The sequence below is a fragment of the Mastigoproctus giganteus genome, chromosome 3 (assembly GCF_048544385.1).
Source record: "Mastigoproctus giganteus isolate SK-2022 chromosome 3, ASM4854438v1, whole genome shotgun sequence".
NCBI classification, from domain to species: domain Eukaryota; kingdom Metazoa; phylum Arthropoda; class Arachnida; order Uropygi; family Thelyphonidae; genus Mastigoproctus; species Mastigoproctus giganteus.
The window spans coordinates 213,283,561-213,301,927 of NC_143577.1; the positions used below are offsets into that span (position 1 = coordinate 213,283,561).

The window sequence follows — 18,367 nt, forward strand, 5'->3', positions numbered from 1 at the left end:
TTTACCATCTGCACATTTATCACCATTAAAAGTCAGTGTCTTGTTCGGCAAACATTTAAAAAATAAATATGTTTCATCAACGTTGAATGTCTTTGGGCTCGTAGTCTTCCATAATTTTTTTTAAAACTGTTTCTTTCCGATTGGTATAGTCTTCTTCTTCGATTGCAACTCTACTTTCATCAGAAATAACTTTTTCGAATAAGTCATGGAACTCTTTAAATTTGTCCATCCGACCAGAACTGGCTTGGAATGTTTTATGCCCCAGAAAAGATGTGTACTTCATAGTCTTTTCTTTTATTAATGTCCCTGATATTGGCACGTTTTGGCCTTGAATCAACTTCATCCACTTAAAAACTGCTTCATCTACATCTTCACACAGGCATAATTTCACACGTTTCTGACTGGGTCCGGTTTCCCCAAGTTTGAAAATCGAAACACAGATTGGTTAACACACTACTGAATGTATTTCAGAATCATTAACACACTACTGGCAGGAATACCAAATTTTAAAGCAATTTATTTATTTTTATTTTTTATGTCCCAGTCTACATTAAGCACTTCCACTTTTTCGCACTACGCTCAAGGATTTCCTCTTAGACACTGTAAGGTTACTTGTTTGCACATCACCTAAAACAAAACTGATTTAGGGAGCACTTGTATCTACCATGTAAACAGAGACAGGTGAAATTTAGTGAAAGTGTGGATGACTTATTTCTTCAAAACAACAGATTAATTTCTAATAAAGTACTAATTCTCTAATAATCCTATTAGAGAACAGTAGAAAACAGGTTGACCAGAACCAATTGTTCGCTTCAGGAATATGTCTTAATCTTTGCCAATGGCTGTGGACACATAGATAGCAGTTGACCAACACGATTTCTCGGTACAGTAGTGTATAGGTTTTACTTTTTTTTAGCCATTGCTGACCCACTGCTGGGCAAAGGCCTCTCCCAAAACCTTCCATCTTTTCCTATCCTGCGCTGTAGTTGACCAGTTTTTTTCTGCAGGGTTTTATGGACACCACTAAGTTGTAGCTTTAGCTCTTAAAAGTTAAAGGGATTAATTCTTAATCCTTTTAGATCTTAATTTGTGCTTTCTACTAGTTCCATAAAAATTTCCATATAATGAAATCAGTTCGTTATATGGAAATTTTTTTCATTATACAGAAACTATTTTCAATGTTATGACCAAGGGGAAATCAAAAAGGTTTGCTGCATAGAAAAATTCACAACATGGAAGATGGTTAAAGAGAGGTTCGACTGTATACAGTAAGACCCCTGTATCAGCGGGGGATACGTTCCAAGACCTACCGTGGGTGGCTGAAACCGCGGATATAAGCGAATACGTGCTGTCCCCATATAAAATGGGTTTTTCTTGTACATACATATAATAAAGTTTAATTGATAAATTAAACACAAAGTAAGACATTATCAACATTAAATACGGTAATAATAAAGTATAGCAGACTCTCGATTTACTGGGTTTGGATTAACCTTACACTTCAAGACTCCAAATAAAAAAAAAATAAAAACAGAAATCATAAAATTCAAGTAATAACTGGAAGAGGTATAAACAGATATTTTGCAAGTCATAAATAAGCAAAGAGAACCGGCGTTATAAGTTGTAATTGGGAGATTACTGTACCTATTATCTTGCAACCCCCACTGTCTTCACACTTACTGCTCAAAATAAATAAAAAAAAGCGACCAAATGTTTAGTTTGAATTAGTGTGTCCCGTCGATTCTTGTGTTCCATCACACCGCAAAAGGACAAATTTTGTTTCATTATTTATGTGAGGGTTGTTGGAATTTTTTTTTTTAATAGTAACTTGGTCCTTGAGGTTGTCAGAGACATTCTCTCAGATATGCCAGACAAGCTGTACTTGCTACCTGGGAGTCTAAAACACTGATAGAACTGATATTCGGGTGACACTCAAGTCAAGTGGACCCAATTTCGGCAAAGTCCGGACGGTTTGTGACAGCCAAATCCTCTCCTTGCACCTTCACGATGGTGGGACTATTAGTAATCCTGGGTATAATCTCCATGCACAAGCACACGGTGGGTGACCACTCAGGTGTGAGCCAACGTAAACAGGGGTCGAGGTGTGGTGCCCACACCACATGGAGGAATGCCGCCCCTCTGTGTTACCAGGCAGTACTAGGTGATAGATGACTCTCATCAACCGGTGAAATACCATCACTTTGCTTATTGGAGGCTTGAAGTGGTGGAACCGATGTTTAGTCTCCAGAGCTGAGTTCCCTTCAACCCTTCCCCATCTCTTCCATCAAGCAGTATGATTGATGACTTTTATGGTTATGATGAACATCGTGGCGAGATCCAATATTCCTTACATTTCGAGGGTACAGCTCTAAAATGGTGTTTGCAGGCCAGTCGCTAGTTAGTACACTGGATCAAACCTATTGGTAACTCTTTAGGAGGCTTCTGGATCAGCTAGTGTATAATGTTGCTACCTCTACTCTGCCAGATAGTGACTGGAGGGAGTCCAAGTAGTGTGTATGTGGGAGGCATTGTCGAGGCCACGTTATGCCAAGGATCTGGGTACATTCTTCCCATGAATATGCCATATCCAAAAATTTCATTACTTCATACAGCATGTCCCACCCACTTTTTCTTACTATTGAATACACCATGAATTGTCAAACTAATAGAGTAAGCTTATCTGCAAAAAGATCTAAACCTCCCAAACACTTCCTAATTCATTTCACAAATATACGTGGTCTCAATTCTGATCTCAACAATGTCCATTTCCACTTGCAGTCTTCCAAACCCCATGTACTTTTTCTGACAGAATCTCAGTTATTGGTTGATTCAACTACTGCTCATCTCAGTTGCCCAAATTATTTGCTGTATGATTCCTTTTGCCACAAAGGTGGTAATTGTGGATATGTCCGTTCTGATATTCCCTGTCAGAGACTTGGTAATTTGGAATCTCCTCTTTTCGGTCTTCTACAAATACATCTGTTGTCTCTACCGATCTCCCAACTCCACTAATCACTTGGAGATCTTTGACTTCCTCTCTTTGTAACTTGACTTACTCCACTCCTATCAATGAGGTAATTTTCCTTGGTGATTTTAATGTTTACAACTTCCCCTGGCTTCCGTTTTCTAGTTACACCAACCCAGTTGGTCGAGATGCTGAGGCTTTTGCAATTTCTAATGACCTTGCACAGATTGTTCATTTACCTACAAGAATACTAGATAATCCTAACCATACAGCCAACATGCTTGATCTTTTTTTCACAAACAACTCTTCTAAGTACATGGTTGAAGTGAGTGGTCCTTTAGGTACCTCAGATCACAACTTGGTAATTGTCTCTTCTCTAATGGAGGCTTTATCTCATGGCTATTCCCAACCTTGTATTGTTTGGCATTACAAGAATGCAAAATGGGATGACCTGCGAGATTTCTTTTCTTCTTTTCCTTGGTCGGATTACTGTTTAAAAACTTCTGATGTCAACGTTTTCTCAGATCGTGTCAGTGAAATTATGCTTGTAGGCATGGAATCTTTTATTTCACACTCCACTTTAAAATCTTGTCCTTTATCTAAACCTTGATGCCGACCGGGCTAGCCGAGTGGTTAAAGTACCTGCCCGGCAACCCAAAGGTCGCGGGTTCGATTCCCGTCTCAGGCTTGGATCAAAGCACTGCAAAAACCTTGGGAGATGCAATATGGCCACAGAAGCCGTCGGAAGTTTTTAAACAGTAATCCTTGGTCGGATTACTGTTTAAAAACTTCTGATGTCAACGTTTTCTCAGATCGTGTCAGTGAAATTATGCTTGTAGGCATGGAATCCTTTATTCCACACTCCACTTTAAAATCTTGTAATTTATCTAAACCTTGATGCCGACCGGGCTAGCCGAGTGGTTAAAGTACCTGCCCGGCAACCCAAAGGTCGCGGGTTCGATTCCCGTCTCGGGCTTGGATCAAAGCACTGCAAAAACCTTGGGAGGTGCAATATGGCCACAGAAGCCGATGCGCCAACAACTACCAAATCAAAAAATAAAAAAATAAACCTTGCTTTTCCAATAAATGTGCTAATGCTGTTCAAGAGCAAAATGTTGCATATCCTAATTGGCTTGTTTCCAATTTTTCAGTTTCATTTTCTGGCTACACCAAAGCTTGCAACAATTGTAAAGCAGTCACTAATCAGTCCAAACTAGATTTTGAACAGTCTAAGAGTAGAAAACTTGCTTCTTGCCCTAATGGTAGCCGAGCATTCTGGTCTCTTGCCATAGCCATTGGCCGCAACTTTTGCCCATCTCTGCTCCCACCTCTGTCAAAACCTCTGCTCCCTCCTCTGTCTACAGATGGTTCTGTTGTCACTTCAGCCAAGGATAAAGTTGACCTGCTAGCATCCCATTTTTCAATGCCTCCTGTGGTCTTCCGTCAAAAGGATGTCAGAAGGATTTTGACGAATCTCGATGCTCGGAAAGCTCCAGGACCTGAATGTATTTCTCCACTCCTTCTCAAAACCTGTGCTCCTGAACTTACTCCTATTCTTTGCCGCCTTTTTTCACTTTCTTATTCCAAAGGTGTTTTTCCTTTTGCTTGGAAATTTGCTCATATCCAGCCAGTTCCTAAAAAGGGTGACAAGTCCCTTCCATCCAATTATCGTCTCATTGCAATTACTTCTACTCTTTCTAAAGTAATGGAGAATTCAATTAACCACTAACTCTTAAACTACCTAGAAACCTTCCATCCGATCAACGATTGCCAGTATGGATTCCGTTAGTGTCGATCCACTGGTGATATTCTTGCTTATGTTACCCATTTATGGAGTAATTCAATGGAAAGGTTCAGGGAAACACAAGTAGTTGCTCTCGACATCTCAAAGTCTTTCGATCGTGTTTGGCATAAAGGTCTTCTAAACATGCTTCCATCTTATGGTTTGCCAACTGTTTTTTGTAATTGGTTATCCAGTTTTCTCTCTGATCGCTCACTGAGGGTGATGGTAGCTGGCTCTCTGTCTTCTAACTTTTCCACTAATGTCGATGTCCCCTAAGTTTCAGTTCTTTCCTCCATTCTTTTCCTCGTGTATATTAATGATCTTCTTCCATTGACTGGAAATCCTATCCATAGTTTTGCCGATGATAACACATTTCATTCCACTTTCCATTTTGAGAAACCTTGCACTGCTCAATCAGCTTCAACTTCTCGAATATCCGCTGCCAATTCCTTAAATGCCGATCTCCAGATAATTCTTCAGTGAGGCAAATACAACTTAGTTCATTTCAATCCTTTTAAAACTCAGTTTATGTCTTATATCTCGCAAAAAGGATTCTTCTGCTCCTATGCTTATCTTTGGTGACACTCCGATTTCTAAGCAAAATGGTATATCTCTTTTGGGGATTACCCTGTTTTCTAATCTCTCTTGGCACAAGCACATTACAAATATTGCTTCCTCTGCATCAAAAAAACTTTGTTTTCTCTTTCACTCTCGGCTTTACTTTCTTCCAAACAGCTGCTCACTCTGTATAAATTGCAAATCTGTCCTACCATGGAATATTGTTCCCATGTCTGGTGTGGTGCCCCCAAAACCTCTCTCTCAGGCTTCTTGATTCCATTCAGAAGAGGCGTCATTTTGATAAGACGAATCACAATCACCTCAAGAAATATTATATACCAGATCATTAATTTGTGTTGCGAACGAGGAAAGGACTGAGCAATTGTTCAATATTTCTACAGATATTAGATTATCAGGGGTTCTACGCGTTTTCCTTTGAATATTCGTGTTAATCAACATGCGGCCTCAGTTCGTGCTTCTCATTCAGCAGTTTCAGAATTAGCCTTTCACGCCGTTAACAAAAAACATACTTTTTTATTTAATAAGGCCATTATTCACCCCCAGTCGGTAATTTTTCGTGTTTACTTAGTGTTCAACATAATTATACGTGACTATTAATTGCAGAAACCGTAGAAATTAAATTATATGAAAATTCTGTTAATGTTCATCGATCATATCTCATCTTCGATTCGTCGGCTTTTACGTGCATGTGCGAAGACAAATAATCTATATTTAAGTTTCATACTCACCCCTATTCGGTAATTTTCATTCCTGTGATAGCAACATATGGTCGAAAAGCGGTGTCAGCTTCAGGAAGGAAAATCATTTTGCAATTTTTTTCATTAAATTCTTCTAATTAATTTTCTTATTTTTATTTGTGTTAAATTGATTTTTAATTGTGTTAAATTGAGTTTTATTGTGTTAAATTGATTTTTAATTATTTTTTAAACTATTGGTTACTGTAATGTAAGTTTTTCGATTTTTCTGTTTTAATTTCTGGAGAGTAACATACGGAAGTATTCTACGTACTATATTGAGGTAAACTTGTCTTATTATTTTACAATTATTGATATCAACATAGAACGTATTGAGCATTACAGCTCTGGTTCATACTATCTAGGGTTAAAGTATACGGTACTTTAGAACCTTCATGTTTAGGGTATATTCAGAGTTAGTAACAGTCCCACCAGCATGAAGGTAGCACAAGAGGTTTTGGTTGCTGCAGTATGACTGGATTTTACTGAAGTTCAGTTGCTAACTCTGTCAGTATTTGGCGCCTCCATAGCCAGGTGGGCAGGAGCAGCAGTGCGTAGCACATGCTTCTTGATTAGACTGGGGTTCGAGCCCGTGACCACCAAATAGAGGATGTGGAAAGGTCAGGGAATGACCACCGCATATCTCCAGAGCAATATGGCCTTTTAATGTTTCTAATGCTCCTAAAAAACCAAATAACAACAACAACTGTTAGTATTTAGATTTTCATGTGACAGTTTGTAGAAGAATATCCAGAATAAATATTTAGAATCTTCACATTTCCTTTATGGTGCTTCCATATAACCTTTTTTTTTTTTTTCTTGTTTCTGCAATTTTTTTTGTATATATTTTTTTAATATAGTGCTTAAGTTAAGAATGCAGTGGCATTTGTGAAGTGTAAATGGTTGGGTTTTGCTTACTTGACATGGCTCATGTAATGTTTTTCTGATTTTTTTAAATTCAAAGTATTTTTTTCTATCTTAGTAAAAGCCAATGCATCATTTTCCCTTCATTTTATATATATGAATATTTATTTTTTCAGTATTTTAAATGAATGTTTATAATAGCACACCATTTAATATAAAGTGGTTTACAATCACCAAAATAAATAATACACAGTTTGTCCTTCCTTGCAGGCACGAATAAAAAAAATAATGCAGACTGATGAAGAAGTTGGGAAGGTTGCTGCTGCAGTGCCAGTAATAATATGTATCCTTGCATTAGGTTGTCTGTTCTTTATGTTTCTGTGAATACTTTCTGTAAATTTTTATAATAGTTGTAAATTGCAAAGGTTTTTTATAAACTGTGCTGTCTTGTACTTCTGTCACCTGTGCTATTTGTACTCATTATTCCAAAAACAGTTAAGCTTTTCCTTCTTATTGTCTCATAGAAAATTAGAGTTATTTTCATTTTTAGTGGATATAGTGTGTTTGTTAGGCAGTTTCTGTGGTTTTCCCATGGCACTTTAAGTACCCTGTGATGCTGCACAACTTTGCAAAACCAGTCAGTGTGGGTTATGTGATTAGTGTTGGTCAACTGAACACTTAGTTACCAGGAGGCATGATCACCAGGACAGACCTCCCGGCATCCATCCATGGTATGGGGAGCTGTATCAGGGACAGTAGAGGAATGACTCATGAGTTGTCCTCCTTCTTGAAAAAAAAGCGAGAATGGGAATAGCTAACAGACAGAAGAAGTATGAAGAAAAGACAAAGATAGGGGAAAGCAATGGAGGCAGCAGAGAGGAAGGTACCTCCCAGGCAAAAAAGAAGAGGGAGGAAGCCTGGTGCAGTATGGGGTATCCCTAGAGAAGGATATGGCTTGAAGACGTGACGTCAAAGTGAAAAAATCATTGAGGCACACGGATTTGTATTCTATGTTAAGCAGTTTCCATGGTTTTCCATCAAATTGCATATTTTATTGTTATGACGAAAGCATCACTGCTAAGGCCAGATGATAATTATGTGAGTTGTGTTAGGTATTGTGTATAGCATGTTTTTTATGTTGTTCATCTGGCCACCTAGTTACTGGGAGGCTCAACTACCAGGAAGGAGCCTCTCAGCATCTATCCACTGGCATGGGGAGCCAGACCAGGGACAGTAGGGGAAAATTTGCCAGGCTGCCTACCCCTCTTGTTGTAGTGAGAGTGAAGGTGGCCAAGTGAATGAGCTATAGACATAAAAGAAGATAGAAAAGACATAGGAGGGTGGCAGAGTGAAAGGCACTCTCCCAAAGCAAAGAAAAAGGTTGGAAAAGGTTGCTAAATGCAGTATGGCGAGAACTTAAAGGAGGTAGGGTGGGGTGGGTTGGGACAGATGAAGTACGAAAGCATGAGTGAAGGTGTCTGTTGAAGGAAGTAATCTGTAGGGCTGTGAAGCTGATGATCATTTTTATCTTGAAGAAATTAGGTATTAGTTGGAATGAGTGGCATCTGATAAAATTTGGAGTGGTGCAGCAGGCAGAAGGTGACTGTTGAGTTGGCCATCAAAAGCCACAAGGGTCCTGCTCAGCAGTTAAAAGTAGGCAAGATGATGTAAAAGAGCAAGGGAAGGGAGATGTACAGCTTGATGGTTAATAAATTTTGGTTAGTATTGGAGTTGGGTATAGTAGAAACAGATGTAGTTTGAGATGTCATGGTTTTTCCAGATGTTCTCACAGTAGGATTGGATCTCACAGTAAGAGTGTTAGCTGTCAGACAACTAACACAGTAGGATTGGATGTGGAGAGGTAGTGCAACCATCTCTGAAAGACAGTGGAGGCATACCAGCAAAGTACAAGAAAGGCTTCTCTTGTTTCAATCAGTTTACTTTCTGGGTTTAAGTTGAGTTCCAATAATAGTTGGTTTTGGAAATCCAAATATATGTTGCAAGATATGGTGTCAATCTTCTACTTCATTGCACATACAGTGAACATCATTAATGAACCCAAGATCTTTAAGGCATTTTTTAAATGACCCTTGTGTTTTTAGTAGGACCATTATGTGGGCATTAGGAGGAAACCAGACAGAATGCTGTTTATTGATGTAGGAAATGCTGGATAGAAAGTGTTTGTGTGGTGATGCTCTTGGTGGACTCATCCCAGTGGGTTTGCCAGTGACTAGTCCTTGCCATATTCATTTCCATATTAGAGTCTGAGTTGACAGTTGTTCTTATGCCAAGGAATTCTGCTTCCATGTTCTTCTTAGTGGCATAGGAAAGGCCAAGTAAACTGTGTGAAGATCCAGGGAAAGATACCCTGTTAAAACCTGTAATGTAGCTGCTGAGGTAGTTCTGCATGTTTGCCAGTTTTAACAGCATCAAACATTGTATTTGCAGAATTAAGGTCCTAGTTCTGATGATAGCCAGCCATGGGTCACATATGGCAGTGCCACATGCAACAATTTGTACAAATGCCACCAAGTAGAGAAGATGAAGGGCCTAGTTTTGAGACCCCAGTCTTTAGTGTTAAAATGAGAAAGCACTGTTATATAACTTTTGGCCTCTTAATATATTTCAAGTGTGTTAGAAAAGTCCAGGACAATTTCAAGATATTTGACTGAGGTGCTGGTTCTTGAAGGTTTGGCCTCCCTGCTGGATGATCAGTTGTTGGCAAGCCATCCTTTCAGGGTAGAGTCCTGCTTTTATCAGTAAATATTTCCAATTTGTTATCTTCTGCCCATACTGTGAGTGTTTTTAGAACAGTGGCTGCTCTTGTCTCAATGGGTGTGCAAGTAGGGTCTTCCATAATTGTCAGATGTGTGGTATGGAGAAAGTCCTGCAGGAGCTAGTCATCCAGTATCATATTCCATACAGCTGGCCTCAGGGTAGAATCACTGGAGCAGCCCCTAGCAAATTGGTGGGTGATACTAAGAAATTTTGTTTTGATGGTGATCCTTCTGTAGCAGAAATATAGTGGGAGGCATTTATAGATGTTGGAGGAGCAGCCAGGTACCCTGTCTCAGTGTAGGTTGCTTGGCCATCACACACTGCCAAATGCTTTCTTAAAATCAGTAAAGAGAGCCAAGACATAAGAAGTACTTGACTCATTTATTATCTGGAAAAGGTCTTTTGCAAGGCATGTATAAATAGATAGATAGAGCACACTGGTCTGAAACTAAATTGAAGTGGAGACAGCAAGGCCCTTACTTTCATATGCAGGTTGGAATCTAGATAGACGCACCCTTTCAAACACCTTTCCAAATATTGATAGCAAGGCAGTGTGGTGATAGGCTTATGCAGTGCCAATGTGAAGAAGGTTGGGTCTTTAGGAATTAACTTTAGATTTTGCATATTTCCAGTGCAAAGAGAATATGTCTTCATTGAGACTATTTAAAGAGCTGAATTAGGTAGGAGCGATGGACCTTAGGCATTTGACTGACTCCCCCTCTGCAAAATGCAGACAAGGGCTTTGCATTCTTGATATAATAATAGCTGCTTCTGCCTCTTCCTCAGTGGAGGGCTGTTCTGTATGTGATGTGTGGTAGCATGTGTTCTTGGCGCTGATGGTTTTGTAGGTTGTCTGGATAGATAAGATCATTAAGGATTCTGTTTCTGGTGTCTTTCCAGGATGCGGTTTCTTGGGAGCCTTTAAATTGCATGGAATTGATGATGTCTGTTGACTCAGTTTTGTTACAGAAAAGTTTATATACAAGACCCCACAGGTTCCTGTTGCCTTTGATCTTAACTGGGGATCACCAGGCACTTTGTGTAATGTCATAGATCTTGTTAATGTATTCACGTCATACTGCACCAAACCTTTCCTTATGTTGTATCACTACTAGCACTAGGTGGTCTTTTTTTGCTTGTTTAAGGTAGTTGCCTTAATTATAGGACATAATCGGCAACTGAGGAGCATTGTGAAAAGACAGAAGGTAAAATACCTGGGACATATCACGAGAGGAAGAAAGTACGAGTTATTTCAGGTGAGTCTGGAGGGGAAGATGGAAGGGAAGAGAAAAGTTGGCCAAAAGAAAATCTCATGGATGGATGGATATATAACATCAAGAGATGGGCTGACCAGACTGGGGTGTGAAGAGCTTGTCAGACGGGCTGAAAATAGAAAGGCGTTCAAAAAAGTGATCGGCGATCTCTGAACCCAGAGATTGCACCGAAAGAGGAGTTGCAAAGACTGGTGAGCTCCTCTGACCACCATGGGAATGATTGTGGGTGCTTCATACATTTCTTCATGGAAGTAATTAATGCCTTATGCAGTAAATTTTAAAAGAAGTTGGACAGAAGTTATTTACATTTTGTATTATTATGCGATATGCTCATAGACTCCTATTGCACAGTATTGGCCTGTGATTGTTAAGCTGATTCACACAAAGTCACACTTAGCCATTTTTATACCAACTACAGGATTCCCATGCAGTATTTCTTCTGTTGTTGAAATGATTTGCAAATGGCTGGATGTAAGTCATCAAAAAAATAGTTAAAAAGTTTTGAATGCTTGTATTTTTGGATGCATTGGGCTGGCATTGATGATTTAATATCATTAAACATGTAAGATGTGGGAATTTTTTTACTGATGAGTGACATCCCCTAGCAGCAAAATTCTGTAAGCAAGATGGAGTATGCTACTCAGCAGCATTTTTTTTGTGTGAAAAGGTTTTATCAAACTGGAAGTTTTATTTCATTGCCAAATAAAATTTTAGTGAGAGTTGGTTACAGGAAAGGTAAGAAGGATCAATAATTTTGAGGTTAGTTTAAGAAGAAATTTAAACAGTGTGGTTCTGTGATAGAAAATGAGACATGCTATTGGAGGACAGTCTATAGAAATAATCCACATGCTCTTCAAAAATTGAAAGGTGAAATCACAGCTTCTGCGGAGGGTATCTCTGAAGGAACACTGGCTGCATCTGTGGCAAACTTCAGTTGTGTCTGTGAATTGTCTTCGATGGACAGGGTTCACATTTTGAATATGTGTTTACTTGAATAATAAACTCCCATGTCTTGCATATTTAATGACACCAAATTCACCAGTGCCAGTGCTGTATCTCAAAAAAATAGGGATTCAAAATTGCTGTATCTTTTCTTAATGAATCTGTAGGAAAAGGAAAAATGAGAGTAGGTGTGTGTTATAGGCCTAATGAATCTGATGAGTATAATGAGCAATTGGGCAGAGAAATAGAATTGGCCAATAAATCAGAATATCTTATAATGGGAGATTTTAACTTTCCAGATATTGACTGGAACTTGTGGGTTGGTCTCTCGCACACTAGCAAGACTTTTGTGGATTTATTCGATGACTGTTTTCTACAGCAACATGTTCGAGAGGCAACCAGAGGGAGTAATACCCTTGTGCTGATAATCAGATTATTCATGCATTAAGAATTTGCAATATTTGTAAAATAATAAGAGAAGTTTACATCGGAATTTGCAGATGATGGAAGCACTAGGTGGCAGTGATCACAGTGTACTGATGTGGGATTTATTTAAATATTTAACTACCAACAAGGGTTAAAGGAAGGGCACTTGCTTTCTTAAAGGTGACTACAGGGGTCTCAGACAGTTTTTAAATTCTGTACACTGGGATCAACTGATGATGTTACCAACATTGCATTCTAAATGGGAAGCCTTCAGGGACTTATTTTGGAGGCTACTAGGCTTTTCATTCCAACAAAGAAATACTGTTCAATGTTTAGGCCTAAGTGTATGTCAGATGAACTAATTAGACATGTGGCAGAGAAGAAAAATGCATGGGATACATATAAATTAACAGGTGACACAGAAGCCTATGATAGATATAAGCTGGTCTGTAACCAAGTCACCAAGGAGGTTAGGCAGGCAAAGGCAGATTACGAGAAATCTTTGGCAAAGGATGCAAAGAATAACAGCAAAGAGTTCTTTACTTATGTAAACTCTAGAAGGAAGGGGATGGATCAGATTGGTCCACTTGATATCGATGATTCAACTGTTGATGATCCTGCTCAGGTAGCTAACAAACTAAATTAATAGTTTGCATCTACATTCACACATGAGGAGTTATTCAGGGAGGGGAATGCCAGAGGTGTAACTAAACTATGGCAGTAAGCTAGATAATATTGTAATGACTGAGAGTAAAGTGGAGGAGAAATTGTTGAAGATAAATATAAGAAAGGCACCTGGGGTGGATGGAATCTATCCAGTTATATTAAAGGAGGCAGCAAAGAAAGTAAGCAAACCCTTAGCCATAATTACAAGAGCTTCCTCGGACTCAGGGGAGGTACCCATGTACTGGAGATGTGCAAATGTGACCCCAATCCACAAAGGAGGATCAAAGGGAGACAGGTAATTACAGACCTGTTAGTTTAACTTGTGTTCCGGGGAAAATAATGGAATCACCGGTTAAAGAAGCATTGCAGGATCATCTAGACAAGACTGCAGTAATGTTAAAACGCAGCATGGGTTTGTTAAAGGCAGGTCTTGTCTGACAAATTCAATTGGATACTATGATGTGGTCACAAAGGAACTGAATGCCAAAAATAATTTTGATATCATATACTTGAATTTCAGGAAAGCTTTTGATACTGTTGTACATGCAAGACTGCTGTAGAAATTGGAGAGGTATGGCATTAAGAGTAAGTTGCTACAATGGATAAAGGGATGTTTGAGTGGGAGACGACAGAGAGTGGTAATCAATGGAGACCGCTCTTCGTGGACAAATGTTATTAGTGGAATTCCCCAGAGTTTGGTGTTGGGCCCATTGTTGTTTTGTATGTTTATTAATGATATTGATGAAGGTATATCAGATTTAATATCTAAGTTTGCTGATGATAGAAAGGTTGGCAGGGTTGTTAATGACAGTAAAGACAGTATGCTACTCTAACTGGATCTAGATAAGTTGGGAAAATGGGCTGAGAAATAGCAACTGAAGTTTAACATTGACAAATGCAAAGTACTGCATATGGGTAGCAATAACTGAAGAGAAACGTACCAACTGTGTGGTACTACACTCAGGGAAGTGGAAAGTGAAAAATACCTGGGGGTAATTGTGCAGTCAAATATGAAGTTCGCTGAGCAGTGTAGACGGGCTGCCAGGGCAGGTCATTGAGTCTTGTCAATGATATACAGGAATTTTGCTAGCAGGGAAAAGGAGGTGATTGTCCCTCTGTATAAGGCAATGGTCAAGTTACGCCTTGAGTACTGCGTACAGGTCTGGAGGCCTCATTTTAGGAAGGATGTAGATTTGCTTGAGCATGTACAAAAAAGGGCAACAAGATTGGTGAGGGTAATGAAGGAATCCTCTTATCAAGAGAGGCTTAAGTTCTGCAAATTGCAGTGACTGGAGACTAGGCACCTGCGAGGTGATCTGATTGAGATGTATGGGTTGAGCAAGCTGAATGCTGTTGGGATTCTTGCTCAGTCTAAGAACCCGAGGGAGCACAGTTTCAAATTGGGAAAGATATTTGTAGAATAGATGTGCGGAAATTTGCCTTTAGCCAGTGAGTAGTTGATTGGTGGATCAGGCTTCCATCTTTTGTTGTGGAAGCTAATAGACTAAATAAATTTAAGGCTGTGCTGGACAGGCATTTGGAATGAATGGAGGGGTGAAATGGGAGGGTTTTTTTTTTTTTTTTTTTTTTTTTTTGGCTGATGCTGCATAAGCTTGCTTTCTTGCATTGTATGCATCTACTAATGCTAATTGCATTACGTAGCCATGATTGGGTGCTACAAGGTGTATCATGTTATTATTAAAGATGATGATTCCTATTGTGAGATTATATGCAGTCTAATTCTTAATGACTGTGCACAGGCACTGCAGTGTCTTTTTCTCTGCTTCTGATAGCAGCTCTATGTTGGAGCAAAAAACATACACATCCATAGATATGTTTTTCATGCGTAGTCTCCAGGGAGTATGTATGTGGAACTTCATTTTGAAAGTCACTTTAAACAACATATCCATGAATATATGAATTGTCTTAAAATTTAATTTCTTAAGTATGTACTGCCGTCTCTTTTCTGTGTTTAAAACTAATTGTAGACAAGTTTATGATAGATGGCACCAAAAAAATAACTTTGAAATTTGGAGGAGGAGGGAATCATACTTCCTCAGTTGTCTAATTTTGACAATTGAAATTGAAGAATTTCTCTGGAATTTATATCCAGAAGTTGATAAAATTGAATCAAGTGATATATAAATACATGTAGAAGACACTATTGCATCAAAGGGGAAAAAAAGTAACAAAAGGTTTTATTTACATTTTTTATGGATTTTTTTTTGTTTTTTTAAATTTTGATTTTTACAAAATTTCAAAAATTCCATTAGCATTAGCATTAGTAGAGGCATTTGATGCAAGAAAGCAAGCTTATGCAGCATCAGCCAAAAAAATTAAAGTAAAATAAATAAATAAAAAATAACCACTTCCACTTCACCCCTCTGTTCGTTCGAAATACCTGTCCAGCCGAGCCTTAAACTTATTTAGGCTATCAACTTCCACGACAAGGGATGGAAGTCTGTTCCAGCTACCAACCACCCGCTGGCTAAAGGCCAATTTCCGCACATCTATCCTATATCTGTCTTTCCTCAATTTGAATTTATGCCCTCTCAGGTGATTATTCTGAGCAAGAGGAAGAATCCCATCAGCATTGAGCATGCTCAAACCATTCAAAGCTTTGTACACCTCTATCAGATCACCTCGCTGCTGCCTAGTCTCCAGACACTGTAATTCGCAAAACTTAAGCCTTTCTTCGTAAGAGCATCCCCTTGTTTCATTCACTAATCTTGTTGCCCTTCTCTGTACTCGTTCTAGCAGCTCTACATCCTTCTTGAAATGAGGTCTTCAGGCCTGTATACAGTACTCTAGGTGAGGCCTGAACATTGCCTTATACAAGGGAATAATCACCTCCTTATCCATGCTATGAAAATTCCTATATATCATTGACAATACACCATGAGCTACTCTTGCAGCCCGTCTGCACTGCTCAGAGAACTTCATATCTGCCTGCACAACCACCCCCAGGTCCCTTTCATTCTCTACCACTGTCAGTGTAGTACCACAGAGTTGATACGTTGCTCTGGGGTTGCTGTTTCCCATATGTAGTACTTTACATTTGGCAATGTTAAACTTCATTTGCCACCTCTCAGCCCATCTGCTCAACTTTTCCAGATCCTGTTGCAGCAGCATAGTGTCAGTAGTGTCCTTGACAACCCTGCCAACCTTCGTATCGTCTGCAAACTTGGACATTAAGCTTGATATACCATCATCAATATCATTTATAAATACAGAAAACAATAAAGGACCCAATACTGAACCCTGAGGGACTCCACTAATAACATTAGTCCACGATGAGCAGTGTCCATTGATTACCACTCTCTGTCTTCTCCCCCTCAACCACCCCTTTATTCATAGCGGCAATTTGCCTCAAATTCCACACTGCTCCAATTTGTGCAGCAGTCTTCCATGTGCAACAGTATCAAAAGCCTTTCTAAGATTCAAGTATATAATATCAAAGTTATTCCCTGCATGCAGTTCTTTTGTGACTGCATCATAGTATCCAATCAAATTGGTCAGGCAAGACTTCCCCTTAACAAAACCATGCTGTGTCTCAGCTATAACTGAAGTCTTGTCTAGATGATCCTGCAGTGCTTCTTTAACCAGTGCCTCCATTAATTTTCCGGGAACAGAAGTTAAACTCACAGGTCTATAATTACTTGTGTCAGCCTTTGATCCTCCTTTGTGAATTGGGGTCACATTTGCACAACTCCAGTCCATGGGTATCTCCCCTGAGTCCAAGGAAGCTCTCATAATTATGGCTAAGGGTTTGCTTACTTCCATTGCTGCCTCCTTTAATATAACTGGATAGATTCCATCCACCCCAGGTGCCTTTCTTGTGTTTATCTTCAACAATTTCTCCTCCACTTTACTCTCAGTTATTACAAGATTCTCTAGCTTACTGCCAGAGTTGAATACACCTCTGGCATTCCCCTCGCTGAATAACTCCTCATATGTGAATGTCGATGCAAAATATTCATTTAGTTTGTTAGCTACCTGAGCAGGATCATCAACAGTTGACCCATCGATATCAAGTGGACCAATCTGATTCATCCCCTTCCTTCTAGAGTTTACATAAGTAAAGAACTCTTTGCTGTTTTTCTTCACATCCTTTGCCAAGGATTTCTCGTAATCTGCCTTCGCCTGCCTAACCTCCTTTGTAACTTGGTTACAGATCAACTTGTATCTATCATAGGCTTCTGTGTCACATGTTAATTTGTATGTATCCCATGCATTTTTCTTCTCTGCCGTATGCCTCATTAGTTCATCTGACATCCATTTAGGCCTAAACCTTGAACAATATTTCTTAGTTGGTATGTAAAGCCTAGTAGCTTCCAAGATAAGTTCTTTGAATGCTTCCCATTTTGAATTTGCTGTTGGTAACATCATCAGTTGATCCCACTGTATAGAATTTAAATACTGTCTCAGTCCACCGTAGTCACCTTTATGAAAGCAATACCCCTTCCCTTTACCCCTAATGGTAGTTACCTCTTTGAGTAAATCCCACTTCAGAACACTGTGATCACTGCCACCTAGTGGTCCATTTATCTGTAGATTCTTAATGCATGAAGAATCACTACTGATAATCAAATCAAGAGTATTACTCCCTCTAGTTGCCTCCCGAACATGCTGATGTAGAAAACAATCATCCAATAAATCCACAAAAGCCTAGTGTGTGAGTGACCAGCCCCCAAATTCCAGTCAATATCTGGGAAATTAAAATCCCCCATAATAAGACTCTCTGATTTACTGGCCCACTGTATTTCTCTGTACAGTTTCTTATTATACTCATCAGCGTCATTAGGCCTATAGCACACTCCTACTCTCAATTTTGATCTCCCAATGCTTATGTCACACCAAACTGACTCGACACTGCACTATCCAGCAATGTCGACTGGCTTCACTTCCTTGGATTTTATGTGTTTCTTAACTAATAGCATAACCCCTCCTCCCTTCCTATCCTGTCTATCCTTTCTGTAGACATTGTACTCCCCAAATTCCAGTTCTGCATTCCTTATATCTGTGTGACACCACGTCTCTGAAATCCCAACAATATCTGCCTTTAATGTTTTGAGCAATACCTCAAATTCATCAAATTTATTTACTAGACTCCTAGCATTGGTGTACACGCAAGTATACATGCACCTGCTCTTCCTCTTAGCCACCCTAACACAACCCATGTGTTTACTTGTACCCCAATGATTCCCAGCAGTCTCTGAAATATCCTGCATCTTATTTTCCAGGCTGCTGCTCATTCCAATAGAAGCAGTGCAAGAATCACTTTCTCCTCTGCCAGTGGCTACTGTTAATCTATTAGTCCTTGTATCCCCCCAATCTAGCAGTTTTCCGACCCTCC

General features: G+C 39.3%; 1 protein-coding gene across 1 annotated transcript in view; it reads left to right on the plus strand.

The window, feature by feature from the left end:
* The window catches only part of NC2alpha (negative cofactor 2 alpha), a 172,359-nt gene that overhangs the window by 12,863 nt on the left and 141,129 nt on the right, over positions 1-18,367 (plus strand). The window contains exon 2 of the mRNA XM_090370856.1: positions 7,196-7,268. Coding sequence (XP_090226982.1) covers positions 7,196-7,268 — 73 coding nt within the window. The remainder of the gene's footprint in view (positions 1-7,195; positions 7,269-18,367) is intronic.